The 16065-nt window shown below is 46.1% G+C and overlaps 1 protein-coding gene and 1 pseudogene across 1 annotated transcript in view; one reads left to right on the plus strand and one right to left on the minus strand.

The window, feature by feature from the left end:
- LOC102185816 overlaps window positions 1-16065 on the plus strand; it is a 298507-nt pseudogene that overhangs the window by 142521 nt on the left and 139921 nt on the right.
- The window catches only part of LOC102186669 (antigen WC1.1-like), a 55055-nt gene continuing 41351 nt past the window's right edge, over window positions 2362-16065 (minus strand). The window contains exons 9-21 of the mRNA XM_018048530.1: window positions 15484-15792; window positions 15040-15357; window positions 10647-10739; window positions 10259-10573; window positions 8731-9045; window positions 8326-8367; window positions 7924-8238; window positions 7639-7671; window positions 6947-7084; window positions 6465-6557; window positions 6157-6201; window positions 5449-5595; window positions 2362-2596 (exon numbers count right to left, since the gene is read on the minus strand). Of these exons, the coding sequence (XP_017904019.1) occupies window positions 2451-2596; window positions 5449-5595; window positions 6157-6201; window positions 6465-6557; window positions 6947-7084; window positions 7639-7671; window positions 7924-8238; window positions 8326-8367; window positions 8731-9045; window positions 10259-10573; window positions 10647-10739; window positions 15040-15357; window positions 15484-15792 (2309 nt within the window). The 3' untranslated portion in view covers window positions 2362-2450. The remainder of the gene's footprint in view (window positions 2597-5448; window positions 5596-6156; window positions 6202-6464; window positions 6558-6946; window positions 7085-7638; window positions 7672-7923; window positions 8239-8325; window positions 8368-8730; window positions 9046-10258; window positions 10574-10646; window positions 10740-15039; window positions 15358-15483; window positions 15793-16065) is intronic.

A 16065-nucleotide genomic window follows, 5' to 3' on the forward strand; every position in this document is an offset into this window, starting at 1 on the left:
GCATTTCATTTACTGTAATCTTAAGCAACAGAATTTCTGTTCAGTTAATTTGTCTGTTTGGTTCTTTTTTTTTTTTTTTTTTTCCTTTGCCTCACTGCACAGCTTGAGGGATATCAGTTCCCTGACCAGGACTGAATCCAGCCACAGTAGTAATGCATAGAATCCCAACCACTAAGCCATCAGTAAACTCCGTGTTTGCTTCCTTTTTTATGATTTCTATCTCTGTTTTAAAAAAAAATCTGAATTTATTCTGTGGAGCAACTCAGCCTATGTACAACAAATACTGAACCCATGTTCTCGGACCCTTCAGCCACAAATATGAGCTTGCATTCTGCAACACTGAAACCTGCTTGCCTAGAACCTGTGCTTCACAACAAGAGAAGCCACGAAGAAGAGTAGCCCCTGCTTGCCGCAACTAGAGAATGCCGGTGGCAGCAACAAAGACCGAGTGCAACCAAAAATTAAAAACAGTGACAAAGATGATAATGAATGCTTTAAAAAATCTTATTTTGTTCACATATTCTCTTCCTGAATTTGTTTAATAGTGTATTTGTGTTTTCTTGGAGTTCACTGAACTTTTGTTGGATATACTTTATTTCTTTCATCAAATGTAATTTATGTCATCTCTTCTCAATGGTGGACGGCCATGTGAGCTGCACTGGGAGAAGCCCTGGGCATCTTCCCATCCCCAGGCACAGCCTAGAACTATGAGGACTGAAGGCAGGAGTGTGGCTCGGGGCTCTGGATCATGCATCAACCAAGTAACTGGGTGGGTTCAGCTCACATCCAGGCCACCACTCTCAGGTCTTATGTTAGATCAGCAGCTTCTCCACATGTCCACAATGGAATGAGGGGTGGGTGGGTAAGTGTAATCTTGACTTAGGCACTCCTACGTGACAGCTCTCTCTACCCTCAAGAATCACAGCAGGATCATGTAGCCAGATTAAAGCAATCTTGAAACAGTATGTTTTCAGAGAAGCCCATTAGTCTGAAATTCTTCCTTTAAGAGTTTAGTCATATCAGACCCCTCCATCCACATCTTTGAAACAAGTAGACTAAGGTTCCTGATCATTCTGTCTACATCCCTTTTTAGTGCATCTGCTTAGGTCTTTCTTGCCCTCTTGTCCAACCTGGATGCAAGGTATGGGTAAGCACCAATATGCCCTCCATCAGCTTGAAGAGATATGTAAGCTGATATAATTCACTTACAAGGAGAGATAACTGGAGAGACAAGAAATAGCAGCATCCTGAAGAAATAGTAGGAAGTGATGGAGAGGAAATAATGGATTGATAAGGATTTGATAACCAACTAGACATGGGAGAAAAGCAAGGAGGAGTCTGTATCAGCTTGAGGAATAAACAGATGAAGTAACCTAGGGAATGAGAGATGAAAAAGGAAGAAATAGTTGTGCCAAGTTACATTTTTAATTGGCCTGTGAAAATTTATTCAGGATAAGGAAAGCTGTATCCATTCTCTCCCACCAGCCAACTTCCCTCTTTGAAACTCACACCCAACTCTAGTGCCCAAGAACAGGTTAAAAACGGGTGATGTGATATCTCAGGAAAGACACAGGATTAGTTTTCTCCCACTAGTTTGTGAAATGAAAATATTTCTTGTCATATCAATAAACAAGAAACATCACAACCGTCAGTGATTTCTGGCCTCCAAATGTAAGCAAGGGCTCCCAAAACTTTGATTCTGGGGATGCTGCCACCCCCCATGGTGATTACTGAGGAGCTGGGGAATGCAAGAAGCAGCCATCTGCCGCTCCATACGGTGAACAGGGAAACAAGGTTGGCCCCAGATAGCTGAGCTGCATATGGAAGGAATGAATCCAGTGAGTCCAGAGGCTTGCATCTTCCCACACATAGAATGCTAAATTCCTTAACTTGATACCCAATCTTTGATGTCCAGCCTGACTGCTTCTTTTGTTGCAAACTCATGTGTAGCCTGACTTGCCCTCCTGCCTTTTTAGAGCAGTTTAGTCAGAGTTACTGAGATGCTGTCTCCAGGACCTGGAGTCCTAAACATTCCCACCAAATAAAATAAAACTACTTTCAGATTCTGACTATAGTTTTTGGTTGAGAAGTTCATCTTGCTAAGAAGGAGGGTATGAATGTGAACCAAGGTTAGACTCTTTTTCTAAGAGTGACCTGGAGCATTTGTGATCCTGGGCAAAGTCATGCCCTCATTAGCCTTTGAAGGAGGTGAGAAAACAGGGCAGTGCACTCATCATGTATTTCCTTTGAGGAAAATGGTGTTTGAGGATCAATCATCTAAAAGCATCTGATATGGAACTTGCTAAATTACCAACAAAGCAAAAAAGTTACTTTATTCAGAATATTTCATTTTGAGCAATTTTCATGTAACACAATTAGAGGTCAGCATTACTGCATTGAAATACAGGCGATTAGAATATCTAAGTCTTCATCTCATATTTAATACAACATCACCAGAAAGTCACTGTGGATGTTCCCTGGACACTGAGTTCAACATCATCATACTCAGGGTCCCCTTTGTCCCCCTGGAGCAGCCAGGGGCTCTCTTCTCCTTCCCCAGGATTAACTTCTTCTCTAGAAACATTTAGAGAAGAGCCTGAAAGAGGAAAGAGAAGTATGATTAGAACTGAGACAAGGGGACCAGACAATGTGGTGGAAGCAAGTTAAGCATGTGGTGATGACAAAGCATCCCTGGGACCCAGGTGTGGGCAGGAGGCTCAGGCTATTTCATATCAGTTACAGTGAGGATGGACCCAGGTTGTCCTCTCGGATCTGGTCCGTGTGGTCTCTGGGGCCTCAATTCATGTGGAAACCCTGCATCACAGGAAACCTGTGCTCATACAGGAGCTCTGGGAAGACCTGCTTCCAGGCTACACAATCAGCAAGGAGATGCCCAGGAATGGTAAGAATCATAACAATGAATTTAAATGCTCTCCTCTCACAATAGACAGATGTGAAATCACAATGAGAGAGTGGAGAAAGGAAAACCTGAGTTCCTCAATCACAAACCAGCTCTGCTCTTAGTTGACTTGACTCCTGTTCCCAAATGTCCACAAATACTATCACAGGTGCAGCCACAGAGGCCCCTCCCCAGGGACCACATGGGCCCTCAGATGGAAAAGTGTTTTTTCCAGAGAATGAGTATCTTCTCTCAGCTATTGAACTGTCTGGAGTAATTAGACTTTCAGTTCAGTTCAGTCGCTCAGTCGTGTCCAACTCTTTGCGACCCCATGAATTGCAGCACGCCAGGCCTCCCTGTCCATCACCAACTCCTGGAGTTCACCGAAACTCATTTCCATCGAGTCAGTGATGTCATCCAGCCATCTCATCCTCTGTTGTCCCCTTCTCCTCCTGCTCCCAATCAGTCCCAGCATAAGAAATTTTTCCAATAAGTCAACTCTTCGCATGAAGTGGCCAAAGCATTGGGGTTTCAACTTTAGCATCAGTCCTTCCAATGAGCACCCAGGACTGATCTCCTTTAGGAGGGACTGGTTGGGTCTCCTTGCAGTCCAAGGGACTCTCAAGAGTCTTCTCCAACACCACAGTTCAAAGCATCAATTCTTCGGTGCTCAGCTTTCTTCACAGTCCAACTCTTACATCCGTACATGACTACTGGAAAAACCATAGCCTTCACTAGATGGACCTTTGTTGGAAAAGTAATGTCTCCACTTTACAATATGCTGTCTAGATTGGTCATAACTTTTCTTCCAAGGAGTAAGCGTCTTTTAATTTCATGGCTGCAATCACTATCTGCAGTGATTTTGGAGCCCAAAAAAATAAAATCTGATGCTGTTTTCACTGTTTCCCCATCTATTGGCCATGAAGTGATGGGACCAGATGCCATGATCTTCGTTTTCCGAATGTTGAGCTTTAAGCCAACTTTTTCACTCTCCTCTTTCACTTTCATCAAGAGGCTTTTTAGTTCCTCTTCACTTTCTGCCATAAGGGTGGTGTCATCTGCATATCTGAGGTGATTGATATTTCTCTTGGCAATCTTGATTCCAGCTTGTGCTTCTTCCAGCCCAGCATTTATCATGTAAACAAGCAGGGTGACAATATACAGCCTTAACATCCTCCTTTTCCTATTTGGAACCAGTCTATTGTTCCATGTCTGGTTCTAACTGTGGCTTCCTGACCTGCATAGGTTTCTCAAGAGGCAGGTCAGGTGGTCTGGTATTCCCATCTCTTTCAGAATTTTCCACATTTATTGTGGTCCACACAGTTGACTTTAGCTGACTGTGGACTCAAACTCTGAGTCTATGACCCACCTAATCGTCTTTATGTTAAGGCCACTGTGTATCATGTATGCTTTTGAACTGTGGTGTTGGAGAAGACCCTTGAGAGTCCCTTGGATTGCAAGGAGATCCAGCCAGTCCATCCTGAAGGTAATCAGTCCTGAATATTCATTGGAAGGACTGATGAAGCTGAACTCCAGTACTTTGGCCACCTCATGAGAAGAGCTGACTCATTGGAAAAGACCCTGATGCTGAGAAAGATTGAAGGCAGGAGGGGAAGGGGACGACAGAGGATGAGATGGCTGGATGGCATCACTGACTCAATGGACATGCATGTGAGTAAACTCTGGGAGTTGGTGATGGACGGGGAGGCCTGGCATGCTGCAGTCCATGGGTTCGCAAAGAGTCACACGTGATTGAGGGACTGAACTGACTGACCGTGTATCATAGATTTGTACATGTTAGTGCTGACAAATAAACAGAGCTCACCTTAAATTATCAGAATGCCTCACAAATTCAATACTGCAGTACATTTAAAAAAATCTCTAGCTACCTTTCATGTATAAGACAGCACAGAGGTGTTATCAAATATTTGTTCTATTTTTGGATTTTGTATATATGCCCAATTAATCTCTAAGTTTTATTTTTCTTTTGGCCACTGAACAATGCTTGTGGGCTCTTCATTGCTTGACCAGCGATTGAAGTCAGTTCCTAGCAGTGAAAGTGCAGAGTCCTAACTACTGGATTGTCAGGAAATGCCCTAATCTGTAAATTCTCATGCAAGCATATTACATATAAAGTGAAAATTGATGTTGCAATATAGATACATAATTGCCAAAAGTAGAGTGATTCCTCACAGCCAAGGAGTGTGACAGCATTAAAGACAGCATATGGTTGAGAAGTGAAGTGACACTAAGTAGTGTCCAACTCTTTGTGACCATATGGACTACAGCCCACCAGGCTCCTCTGTCCATGGGACTTTCCAGGCAAGAATACTGGAGTGGGTGGCCATTCTCTTCTCCAGGAGATCTTCTCATCCAGTGATCAAACCCAGGTCTCCTGCACTGCAGGTAGATTCTTTACCATCTGAGTCATCAAATGCATATGATTACCCAAATTTGAAACTCTAGAGAGGCTGGGCATTGAGGAGCTCAAATAAACCCTTTCCAGGACAGAAAGAAAAGATTGCAGGAGATCAGCTAACACCACTCACGTGTCTGAGAGGACCTCATCCCATATTCCTTCTCTGGGAGCACTTCCTCCTTGCTCCCCTGAGAAGCAGGAGGAGCCCCAGGCACTGGTACCTCTTCAGCATCATCATAATCCTCACCAGGGGCATCAGTCCTCTGATCTGGGGCCTCTGAGGGCAGAGCAGGGGTCAGATGAAACCACAGTAAGGAGGTGGGTCTGGGAAATACCTAAGATCCCTTCTCATCCAGAGTTTCCGAGCCGCTAAATAGAGTCTGCTGCTGCTGCTGCTAAGTCGCTTCAGTCGTGTCCAACTCTGTGTGACCCCATAGACAGCAGCCCATCAGGCTTCCCCCATCCCTGGGAACAAACCTTGTTTCAAAAGATTTTTTTTCTCTAAGACCATGTTTCAGTTTGAAGTATCCAGAAGCCAAAACATGATTTTACAGATCTTTCTCAAAGGAACTCTTTTACCATTGAGCATTACTAAAGTATTTTGACAAATTGTGCTTTCCAGATGTTATTTTTAAAAACATTTTGTGCCTGTTGTGATTCTGGACACAGAGAGCCCAGCCCCAATGTGAGACATCACAGAACAGCCAGAGAAGGGGAAAGATGGACCCCTTCCGTCCAAGGGATGCCTCTGGTCCGTCAAAGGAAGACTGTTCCCCTTGCATCTTGTCTCTATGAGAGAAACCCCAAAGCCCAGCTGAGGCAGGTCCATCTCTATTACCTGGTGCAGACCTGGAGTCATTGTCCTCACCATCTGACAGGAAGCCTAAAGTGGAGAAAAACATCACACAACACACAGAATGACCTTCCCACACCCACAGGACCTGTGTTAAGGCTAAGAAGAGACAGGCCTGACTCCTGCTGGGTAGGTTGGGAGCTCTTGGGGCTATGAGAGGCCATCCTACCACGTTGGAGGAGCCGCCTCTGTGAGCCTGGGGCATGCGTAGGGTCTGAAGATGCTGAGAAGACCTGCACAGCCAGTGGGTGGTAACAACCCTAGGTACCACGAGGGCAGACAGAGACACCCACCTGGGATGCCCAGAAGACCCTCCTTCTGAGTCACAAGGTAATCGAGCTCCTCGTACACGGCTTCAGCAAGAGCATCTTCATAGCTGGATAAGGCTGAGAGATCTCCTAGAAGGTCAGAGAAGCCACCCCAGACACCCTGATCCAGCCAGCCCACCTTCATCTCCCCAGTGCTCACATGGGGGCTGCCAGGGCCTTGGCTTAACCTCCCACCCCATGCACCATGTCAGCACCTTCTCCCCTTATCTGACCTGAATCCACAGCTCAGCCCCGAACCTGTCTGATCTCATAGGAGTGGGCATGACTTATGAGAGTTCACACCCCAGTCCTAAGAACTTCTGTATACTCAGACTTTAGAGTTTAGCATGGAGCACATGGAGTTCTGTAACTAAGAACAGAGACCTGGCCCAGGTCCCCTCCGCACACCTGCCCCGTCTCCTGCCTTCACACACCTTCCCTGGTCCCCAGTTCCCCCTGCAGCCCACCTCTGCGCTCTGCTCTCCATCTGAGCAGCTGAGTCACCAGGATGACGAGGACCAGGAAGAGAAGGGACCCCAGGATGAGGCAGAGGACCCCAGGCAGGGAGAAAATGCCAGGGAGGGGCTTTGAGGTTGTTCTGGTCCCTAGGAGAACAAGGCAAGTGGGTGTGGAGAAGGTCACATAGAGGCACAGAGAAACCCCCTGTACCAGCATTTCCAGGGAGCTCCGGACAACGGCATCCCAGCCTCAGACACAAGTGCACTGACAGTGACTGGGGTCCTCCAGGTCCTGTCCTGAAATGAGTCAACTCCACTCCAGCTGAGGCAGAGCTGGGGATTGTCAGGGAGATGCCTGCCGGGACAGCCTCTGAGGACCCAGCTCATCTCTTCTCCTTGGGCTTCAGGAGACAGTGTCAAACAGTCCTGTGACCTGCACCTCACTGATAAGCAGCAACACTCAGGAGCAGGTGGGAGATCCTTAGAATCTACTCCATGGGAACCAGACTCACTTGGACCTCGGGCATGAGAACCTTCTGACCTCAGGAACCAGGCAGGGGATTTCCCAAACATAATGCCCTGATTTTCCCCCACCAGCCAGGGCTCCTCAGGCTCTTTCCTCTCCTGAGCTGTCAGAGAGCCCACAGAACAGGCCCCCAGTATTTGAGTATTCTCCCCTACCCACGGATGGACCACAGTACCTGCTGTATTTAAGGGCAATGTTGTCCTTGCACCTAGAAAGAAAAAGAGTAGATTGGAGCAGGGTGATTGGCCAGAATGCAGGGCAGCCCATTTTCCCCTCCTGAGCCTGAAATCACCCCTCAGTTTCCACAACATCAGTGTCCAGTCCTCCCAGCTCCCCTGCCCTAGATCAGAGCCCCAGCACCCGGGATGTCTGAATATAAACTCCCCACCATGCCCGACCCAACCCGCTGCCCCTGCGCTGCCCCAGCTCACCCAGGGTGGACCCCGAGCCCCTCACTCACCAGAGCACCTCACACCAGCATCCTCCTCGTGCTTGCAGTCACTCTGCCCCCAGGGCTCCGCAGCACAGTCCCACAGGGAGGACTCCCGGCCCCTGCACTGCACCCCGTCCAGCAAGATGCTCCCATTTCCAGGGCCGAATGTCGCGGCCCTCACGGCTTCCAGGGCCTGGCCACAGCCCAGCTGCTGACACACCACCTCAGCCTCTGCCAGGCTCCAGGAGTCATCGCACACGGTGCCCCAGGAGCCGCTGTGCCAGACCTCCACCCGCCCTGAGCACTCGCTGTCTCCTCCCCTGAGCCGGAGCTTCTCTCTGTCTGAAAAGGCAGCAGCCCATCCTGTGACTCCCCTGGTGGGAGGAAGGAGCCCCTGGGAGCCACAGGGAGGGGGCGGGGCCGACATACCTGTGCAGGGGGCAGCAGTTGGACAGCTCTTGGGTCTTCTTCCTGCAGAAGCAACAATGGAAAGCTATAGTTCAGGGACAGCTGGGGGAGGTCTTGTCCCCAGACATGAGTATCTAAGGTTTTGGGTCACAGTCAAATGACAAGAGACCACAGAAGCTTCACCATCTACTTGACTGAGAGGGTCACTGCATCTTATCAGCAGCTGAAATTACTTTATCTAATTAGTAGTTTACCAGGCTCCACGTCCCATAACAACAGCAAACAAACAGACAGAGAGACAAATACAAACATACACCTACATTTTGTAGATTCAATCAAAACCCATCAATTAGATCTGAAAATATTAAATCATCCTAATGATATCCTACATGGTTGGGAGTGACATAGAAACAGACAGTAAGTCACCTGCACACGAGATATAGGCTTCCTCCTTTGGAGAGCATGAGTTGTAATTCCAAGGGTCAGAAGGACACTGCCAGAGAGAGGTGTCAGTTTTCCGACACTGGATTCCATCTACCCAGTGGGGTCTAGAACCTTCCCTGAGACCAACAGAAGAGTTGAGACTTCCACTGTCCCCACAGCCAAGCTGTCTGCAGATCATGGACACGGTGATGTCTTCCATTGGGCTGCGGCAGACACTGCCCCAGGTCCCATTGTAGAAAACTTCCAGCCACCCAGTGCACTCCTGATCCTCGCTCACCATCCTGAGGGCCAGGAACTCTAAGATTGAAAGGGAGGAGATGGGACAGAGTGAGCACCCCACTCAGTGCTCTGGGTTTTCCTCTCCCCTAGAAGTTGTGACCGTACATCCCTGACTCAGTGGAGGAGATGCCCACTGGGTGACAAGACTGACTTCTACCTCCCTTTCACCTGACTTTGTCCATTAATGTCTGTATACCTATTTCTACCACAACAATGTAGATATGAACAGAGAGCAAGGCCAACTTGGGCACCTGCAGTGACAGGAGTTGATTCCTGCTTCCTGACAAAACTTCTAAAAGAACAGAATGTGATGTGGACAGCAAGGTGGTCAACAGAATAAGGACCCCCAGAGATGTCCACAGCCTAATCCCAGAACCTGTGACAGTCACCTTACATTTCGAAAGGGACTTTACATATGTGATTAATAAGGACCTTGGGATGGAGAGATAGAGCTCAAATATTGAGGATTAACTATGTGAGCCCGCCTAACATATCTTTAAACTCACTGCATTGAGAATGCATCATCTTTCCCAGCTCCAGTCAAAGGGAAATGTGAGTGAGGGAGAATGGTTGGAAGAGGCACTGTTGTCTGAAGAAGAATAAAGAGGGCTCTGAGCCAAGAAATGAGGCCACATAGAAACCACAAAAAGCTGGGAAAGGAGTCCTCCCAGAGATTCCAGGAAGAACACAGCCCTGTGGATGCAGGGATGTTGGCCCATGGAGACTCTCTTCAGACTCCTAGCAAACAGAACTGTAAAGGAAAAATCTGAGCTTTCACTATGTCAGGCTCCTCCGTCCATGGGATTCTCAGGCAAGAATACTGGACTGGGTTGTCATGCCCTCCTCCAGGGGATCTTCCCAACCCAGGGACTGAATCCACATCTCTTACATGTCCTGCTTTGGCAGGCAGGTTATTTACCACTAGGGCAACTTGGGAAGCCCAGGATTTCACGATCTTACTACCACAAGTAACTGCGGAATGAGCCCTGCTTTCAAGTATTAACTGTAAGAAATGGCTCTGTCAGGAAACACTGGTGAGAAGAAAGGACCAGAATCTCAGCTGATGCAGGAGGAAGTGAAAGCACCTCGTCTTCATGTCTGCTGGAAAGACAAGCTCCATGGGAGGAAGCCTCCTACTCTGGTCCTTTCAACATCTCTCCCTCAGGGCTCAGACCCCCGTCCTCCAGGGCCCCACCCCTGCCCCAGAATGTGGACAGAGTGTAGTACAGACCTGAGCAGATGACCCCCGCGTCCTCCTTGTGTCTGCAGTCGTGCCGCCCCCAGCCCCGGGAAGGGCACTTCCACACGTGGGACTCATTTCCTGTGCAGTTCAGGTCGTCCAGCCAGATGGGCCCTGATCCCGCCCCAAACTGAGCAGACCTCGTGGCGTTGAGGGCTTCTCCACAGCCCAGCTGCCTGCACACCACGCGGGCATCGTCCAGGTCCCAGCCGTCATCACAGATGGTGCCCCAGGAGCCCTGGTCAAGGATCTCCACTCTCCCGGCGCAGGGACCGCCCCCGTCCACCAGGCGGAGCTGCCTGCTGTCTGAGGAGAGAGAAATGGGACAATGGGGCGGTGACGGGGTTGTAAAGGGTCTTCTGTCCTGTGGGACCCTCACCTGAGCAGTAGAGGGCGCTCTCCTCTGAGGCTGCAGAGCCTGCTGGTTCTGACAGGGAGTCATTGCACTGGGGCAGCGCCTGGGTTTGGTTTCCTGAAGAAACAGCAATGATCAGGGTGTTGGTGATTGAAAAACAGGAAAATAATTAAACTAAATAATGACAAGCAGTGGGGTCTGAGAAGAAAAATGTGACATAGCAGTTTTTGCACTTTAGTTGCTCAGTAGTTTCCAACTCTATTTGACTCTATGGAGTGTAGCACTCCAGGCTCCTCTGTCCATGGGATTCTCGAGGCAAGAATACTGGGATGGATTGACATTTCCTCCTCCAGGGGATCTTCCCCAACCAGGAATCGAAATGTCATCTCCTGCATTTCCTGTATTGGCCAGCAGATTATTTACCACTGAGCCTTTAGGGAATCCCAGGTTAACACAGCTGTAAAATTTTCATAACTGTAGTGTTCACCTTCGCTATGAAGAGTTCTGCTTCTGACAGTGCCACAATTTTTGTCTTAAGCACTAAGAATGAGTTAAATAAGTTATGTTCCTAAAGTGAAAGTGAAGTCGCTCAGTCATGTCCTACTCTTTGCGACCCCATGGACTGCAGCCTACCAGGCTCCTCCGTCCATGGGATTCTCCAGGCAAGAGTACTGGAGTGCGGTGCCATTTCCTTCTCCAGGGGATCTTCCTGACCCAGGGATCAAACCCAGGTCTCCCACATTGCAGGCAGAGCCCCCAGAGAAGCCCCAAATCTGTCTGTCCCCAAATCCACCCCTAAATAGAAGAAGCAAAATAAAACACTTTCTGAAGTATTTCTACAATTTGTCATCTACAGTGTCTGCATTTTAAAAAATATTTATTGAAAATAGATCTCATGAGAAACCAAGGGGAAATGTAGACATTAGAAACAATTCCCCAGGACACTCAGCTACTAGAGTTACTTGACAGAGAATTTAAAGAGCCTTGATTAAGGTGCCCATGGAATTAACTGACAAAATATGCACCCTGATTTAAAAAAAAATGATAACAACAACAACAAATACAAACTCTAGAGCTGAAAAACTTACTAGTTGAAAATAAGAACTAAAGAATGAGAATATCAGCACATTAGCTCAGTGTAATGGAGAATCAATAAAGTGGAAAGTCATAGGACAAATAGACCTCTATTTAGAAGTGCTGGCCACATACTAAGTGTCCTGATTACACTGCTGTATAACAAATTATAAAAACAGCCTCTGAAGCTATATATATATATATATATATATATACCCACACTCTTCATTTTCTTAAGTCTTCCGGGGCCAGTTATTTGAGAAAGACTCAACTTGGCAGTTGTGTCTTGGGATCTTTCATGTAGTTGCATTTAGATGTCATCTGGGGTTGAAGTCAGCCAAGGACTTAACTGCACTTTGGTTAATAAGGAAATTTCTTGAATTATCTTAGGGATAAAAGGACATCATGACTGCAACCTAATTCAGAAAGATTTTACATATTTATGGAGAAATGGAGCAGGAGGGGGACAGAGAGAGGAGAAAGAGAGGAAGATTACAGCAAAATACTAATATTGGGAGATCCAGGTAAAAGTCATCTTGGAATTTTTATATTATTTTTGCAACTTTCAGGTCTTAAATTAGGTCAAAATTTAAAAAAAATTAAAAGGTGAAAATAAGTCAGAAAGAATTCATTCCTAGGATACTTTCACTAAAAGAAATACAAATAATTTCAAAAATATGAAACACCTAGAAGAAAATCTAGTAAAATATGTCAAAACCTCTGATAGACCTAAGTGAATGGAGGGATAGCTCATGTCAATGAATTGGGAGACTCAAAATTGTCAAAGTCAATCATCCTCAAATTTCTGGTAGATTAAATATAATCTCAATCAAAATACATTTAGGAAGTTTCTTTTGGTGAAAAATAACAAGCTAATTTCAAAATTTTTTTCAAAATGTAAAAGGCCAAGAATGACCAACACAGTTGGCAAGAAAAGCAACGTAGTTAGTTAATATAAAGTAAATCTTATATGGGCGTCCCTGGTGGCTCAGAGGTTAAAGCATCTGACTGGAATGCAGGAGACCTGGGTTCGATCCCTGGGTCGGGAAGATCCCCTGGAGAAGGAAATGCAGAGTACGTCAAGAGAAACACTGGGCTGGAAGAAGCACAAGCTGGAATCAAGATTGCCGGGAGAAATATCAATAACCTCAGATAAGCAGATGACACCACCCTTATGGCAGAAAGTGAAGAAGAACTAAAAAGCCTCTTCATGAAAGTGAAAGAGGAGAGTGAAAAAGTTGGCTTAAAGCTCAACATTCAGAAAACTAAGATCATGCCATCTGATCCCATCACTTTATGGAAAATAGATGGAGAAACAGTGGAAACAGTGTCAGACTTTATTTTGGGGGGCTCCAAAATCACTGCAAATGGTGATTGCAGCCATGAAATTAAAAGACACTTACTCCTTGGAAGGAAAGTTATGACTAACCTAGATAGCATATTCAAAAGCGGAGACATTACTTTGCCAATGAAGGTCCATCTAGTCAAGGCTATGGTTTTTCCTGTGGTCATGTATGGATGTGAGAGTTGGACTGTGAAGAAAGTTGAGCACCGAAGATTGATGCTTTTGAACTTTGGTGTTGGAGAAGACTCTTGAGAGTCCCTTGGACTGCAAGGAGATCCAACCAGTCCATTCTAAAGGAGATCAGTCCTGGGATTTCTTTGGAAGGAATGATGCTAAAGCTGAAACTCAAGTACTTTGGCCACCTCATGCGAAGAGTTGACTCATTGGAAAAGACTCTGATGCTGAGAGGGATTGGGGGCAAGAAGAGAAGGGGATGACAGAGGATGAGATGACTGGATGGCATCACCGACTTGATGGACATGAGTTTGAGTGAACTTTGGGAGTTGGTGATGGACAGGGAGGCCTGGTGTGCTGCAGTTCATGGGGTTGCAAAGAGTCGGACATGACTGAGCAACTGAACTGAACTGACCTGAACTGAACTCTTGTAAATTAAAATTACAATAATTAAGAAAATATAGTATTTGTGCAAGGATAGACAAATGATGCAATGGAATAGAACAGAGAGTCTAAAAAAGGCTTAGACACATACGCCCTTCTCCTTATGGCAAAGGTGGCACACAGTGGAGACAAAAATCTTTTCGGAAAATGATTCTGAGTCAATTAGATGTCAATATGAAACTTGACCCTTATCTTACATGGATATCAATTTCAGAAGGAATATACAATTATATGCAAGAGCAAAGTAAATATCTATAAGATACTATTGAAGAATGTTTTTATGGTCTTGGAGTAAGCAAAGTTCTTTTCAAAAGGATATAAGAAGTACTAAGTATACCTGGAAAAAATAATAAGTTATATTTCCTTAAGATTAAGAACTCTGCTCATCTAACGACACGGTACCATTCAGAAAATGAAAATAAAAGACCAAGGATTAAATAAATAGCATAGATTTTCACCCAAAGCCATTGTCCTGGTAAACTGTGGCATCATATTTGTAATAGTCAAGGACAGAAAACAATTCAACTCTCTACCATCAGTCAAATGGGTTAGTATATTGTCATGTGATCATTCAAAGAACTACTCTACAGTAATAAAAATGAATAGTCAGCTGCTATAAACAAGATCATGAGTGAATCCCAAACATAATGTTGAGTCAAGGAAGTGAGACACACAAGAAACATACTGCATGATTTTATATAAAGTTCAAAAATCAATAAAATATCCTATGGCTGTTGTTATTGTTGTTGTCCAACTGCCTAGTCATGTCCAACCTTTGCGACCCCATGGACTGCAGCATACCAGGCCTTCCTGTCCCTCACCATCTCCTGGAGTTTGCCCAAGTTCATGTTCATTGCATCAGTAATGCCATCTAGCCATCTCATCCTCTGATACCCTCTTCTCCTTCTGCCCTCAATCTTTCCCAGATTCAGAGACTTTTCCAACAAGTCATCTATCCACGTCAGAAGACCAAAATACTGGAGCTTCAGTTTCAGCATCAGTCCTTCCAGTGAATATTCTATGATAGTAGAAGTTAAACTGTTTTCACTGGAGAGGACACAGGACATAGTTACTGGGAGGCAACAGTGACTCTGTAGTGCTGGGAGTGTTCTCTTGGCTTATCTGGGTTGGGGATCATGAGTGAGGTCTACACTTATTGTTTGTAGATTGTTTTCTATGATTATTTGTAAATAATAATGCTGCTTAAAAATATATTATTCCCTTTCACATTTCTTGCCCTGACCTGAAAAATGAATGAATAATGAGAAGAAGCATATTTCACCATGAAATATCTGATTTTTGAAGCCATGTTTCCTTCACTTTCTGCTCTTGGGAACATTTCACTCCACGAGTACCAGTAGCCTTTCCCCCCTCTCTTACCTGAGCAGATCACAGAGGCCGTGTTGTCATGGGAACAATCAAGACCACCCAGGGCAGTCACAGGGCACGTCCATAAGAAGGACTCAGCCCCCGAACAGTGAAATCGGACTGTTGAGATCTGATCTCCTCCTTCTACAAAGCGTGGTCCTCTAGGGGTGGAGATGGCGACTCCACAGCTGAGCTGACGACAGACAACATTGGCATTGGCCAGACTCCAGTGGGAGGCACAGAGCGCTCTCCATCTTCCAGAAATGTTCACCTCCACCTGCCCCTCACACTGAGAGGAGCCGTTTGTCATGAGCCGGACTTCTGCATACACTGGTAGAAGAAGACAGGATGTCAGCAAAATCTCATTTTTAAAAAAACCTGAACAAAGAAGGGGGAGGAAAAACAAAAACTTGAACACAGTGTGCAGGGGGGGGCAAGTCCTGACCTACATCTCACCTGAACAGACAACCTGAGCAGCTCCACTGTGGTGACATGTGCCCCCTGGACAGGGCACTCTGGGGCAGGACCAGAGCTTAGGCTCCTCCCCCTCACACCTGAACTCTTCAGCCCAGACCCGGCCATCTGACTCTCTGAAGGGCACGTGTCCCAGGACAGACACAGCTTTGCCACATCGAAGCTCTGCACAGATGACCTGGGCAGTGGGAAATGTGAAGTTTCCATCAGACACTGGGGTCCAGTCTTCTCCAGAATACACTTCTACTCGCCCTGAGCAGGGTCCTTCTCCTCCAGCCAGACGCACAAATCCTAAGGGGAACAATCAACAGCAGCAACAAACCCTGTGAGTGTTCATAGTCCTTGCTTGGCATTGGAAACAGCACAGCATAGGCAAGGATGTGAAAGCGTTTCATTTCTAGGAGTGGAGCATGGAGAGAGAATTTGACAGTTAGGGTCAGAATTGTATTAATATTTTCATGAGCAAGTTTATGAAAAAGAACCCAGAAAAATTTGCAGTCAGTAAGAATGTATATTTGGAGGTTGATTAGGATGAGAATTCCTCATCTAGGGACCTGGAAACGA

Source organism: Capra hircus, chromosome 5 (genome assembly GCF_001704415.2).
Source record: "Capra hircus breed San Clemente chromosome 5, ASM170441v1, whole genome shotgun sequence".
NCBI lineage: Eukaryota > Metazoa > Chordata > Mammalia > Artiodactyla > Bovidae > Capra > Capra hircus.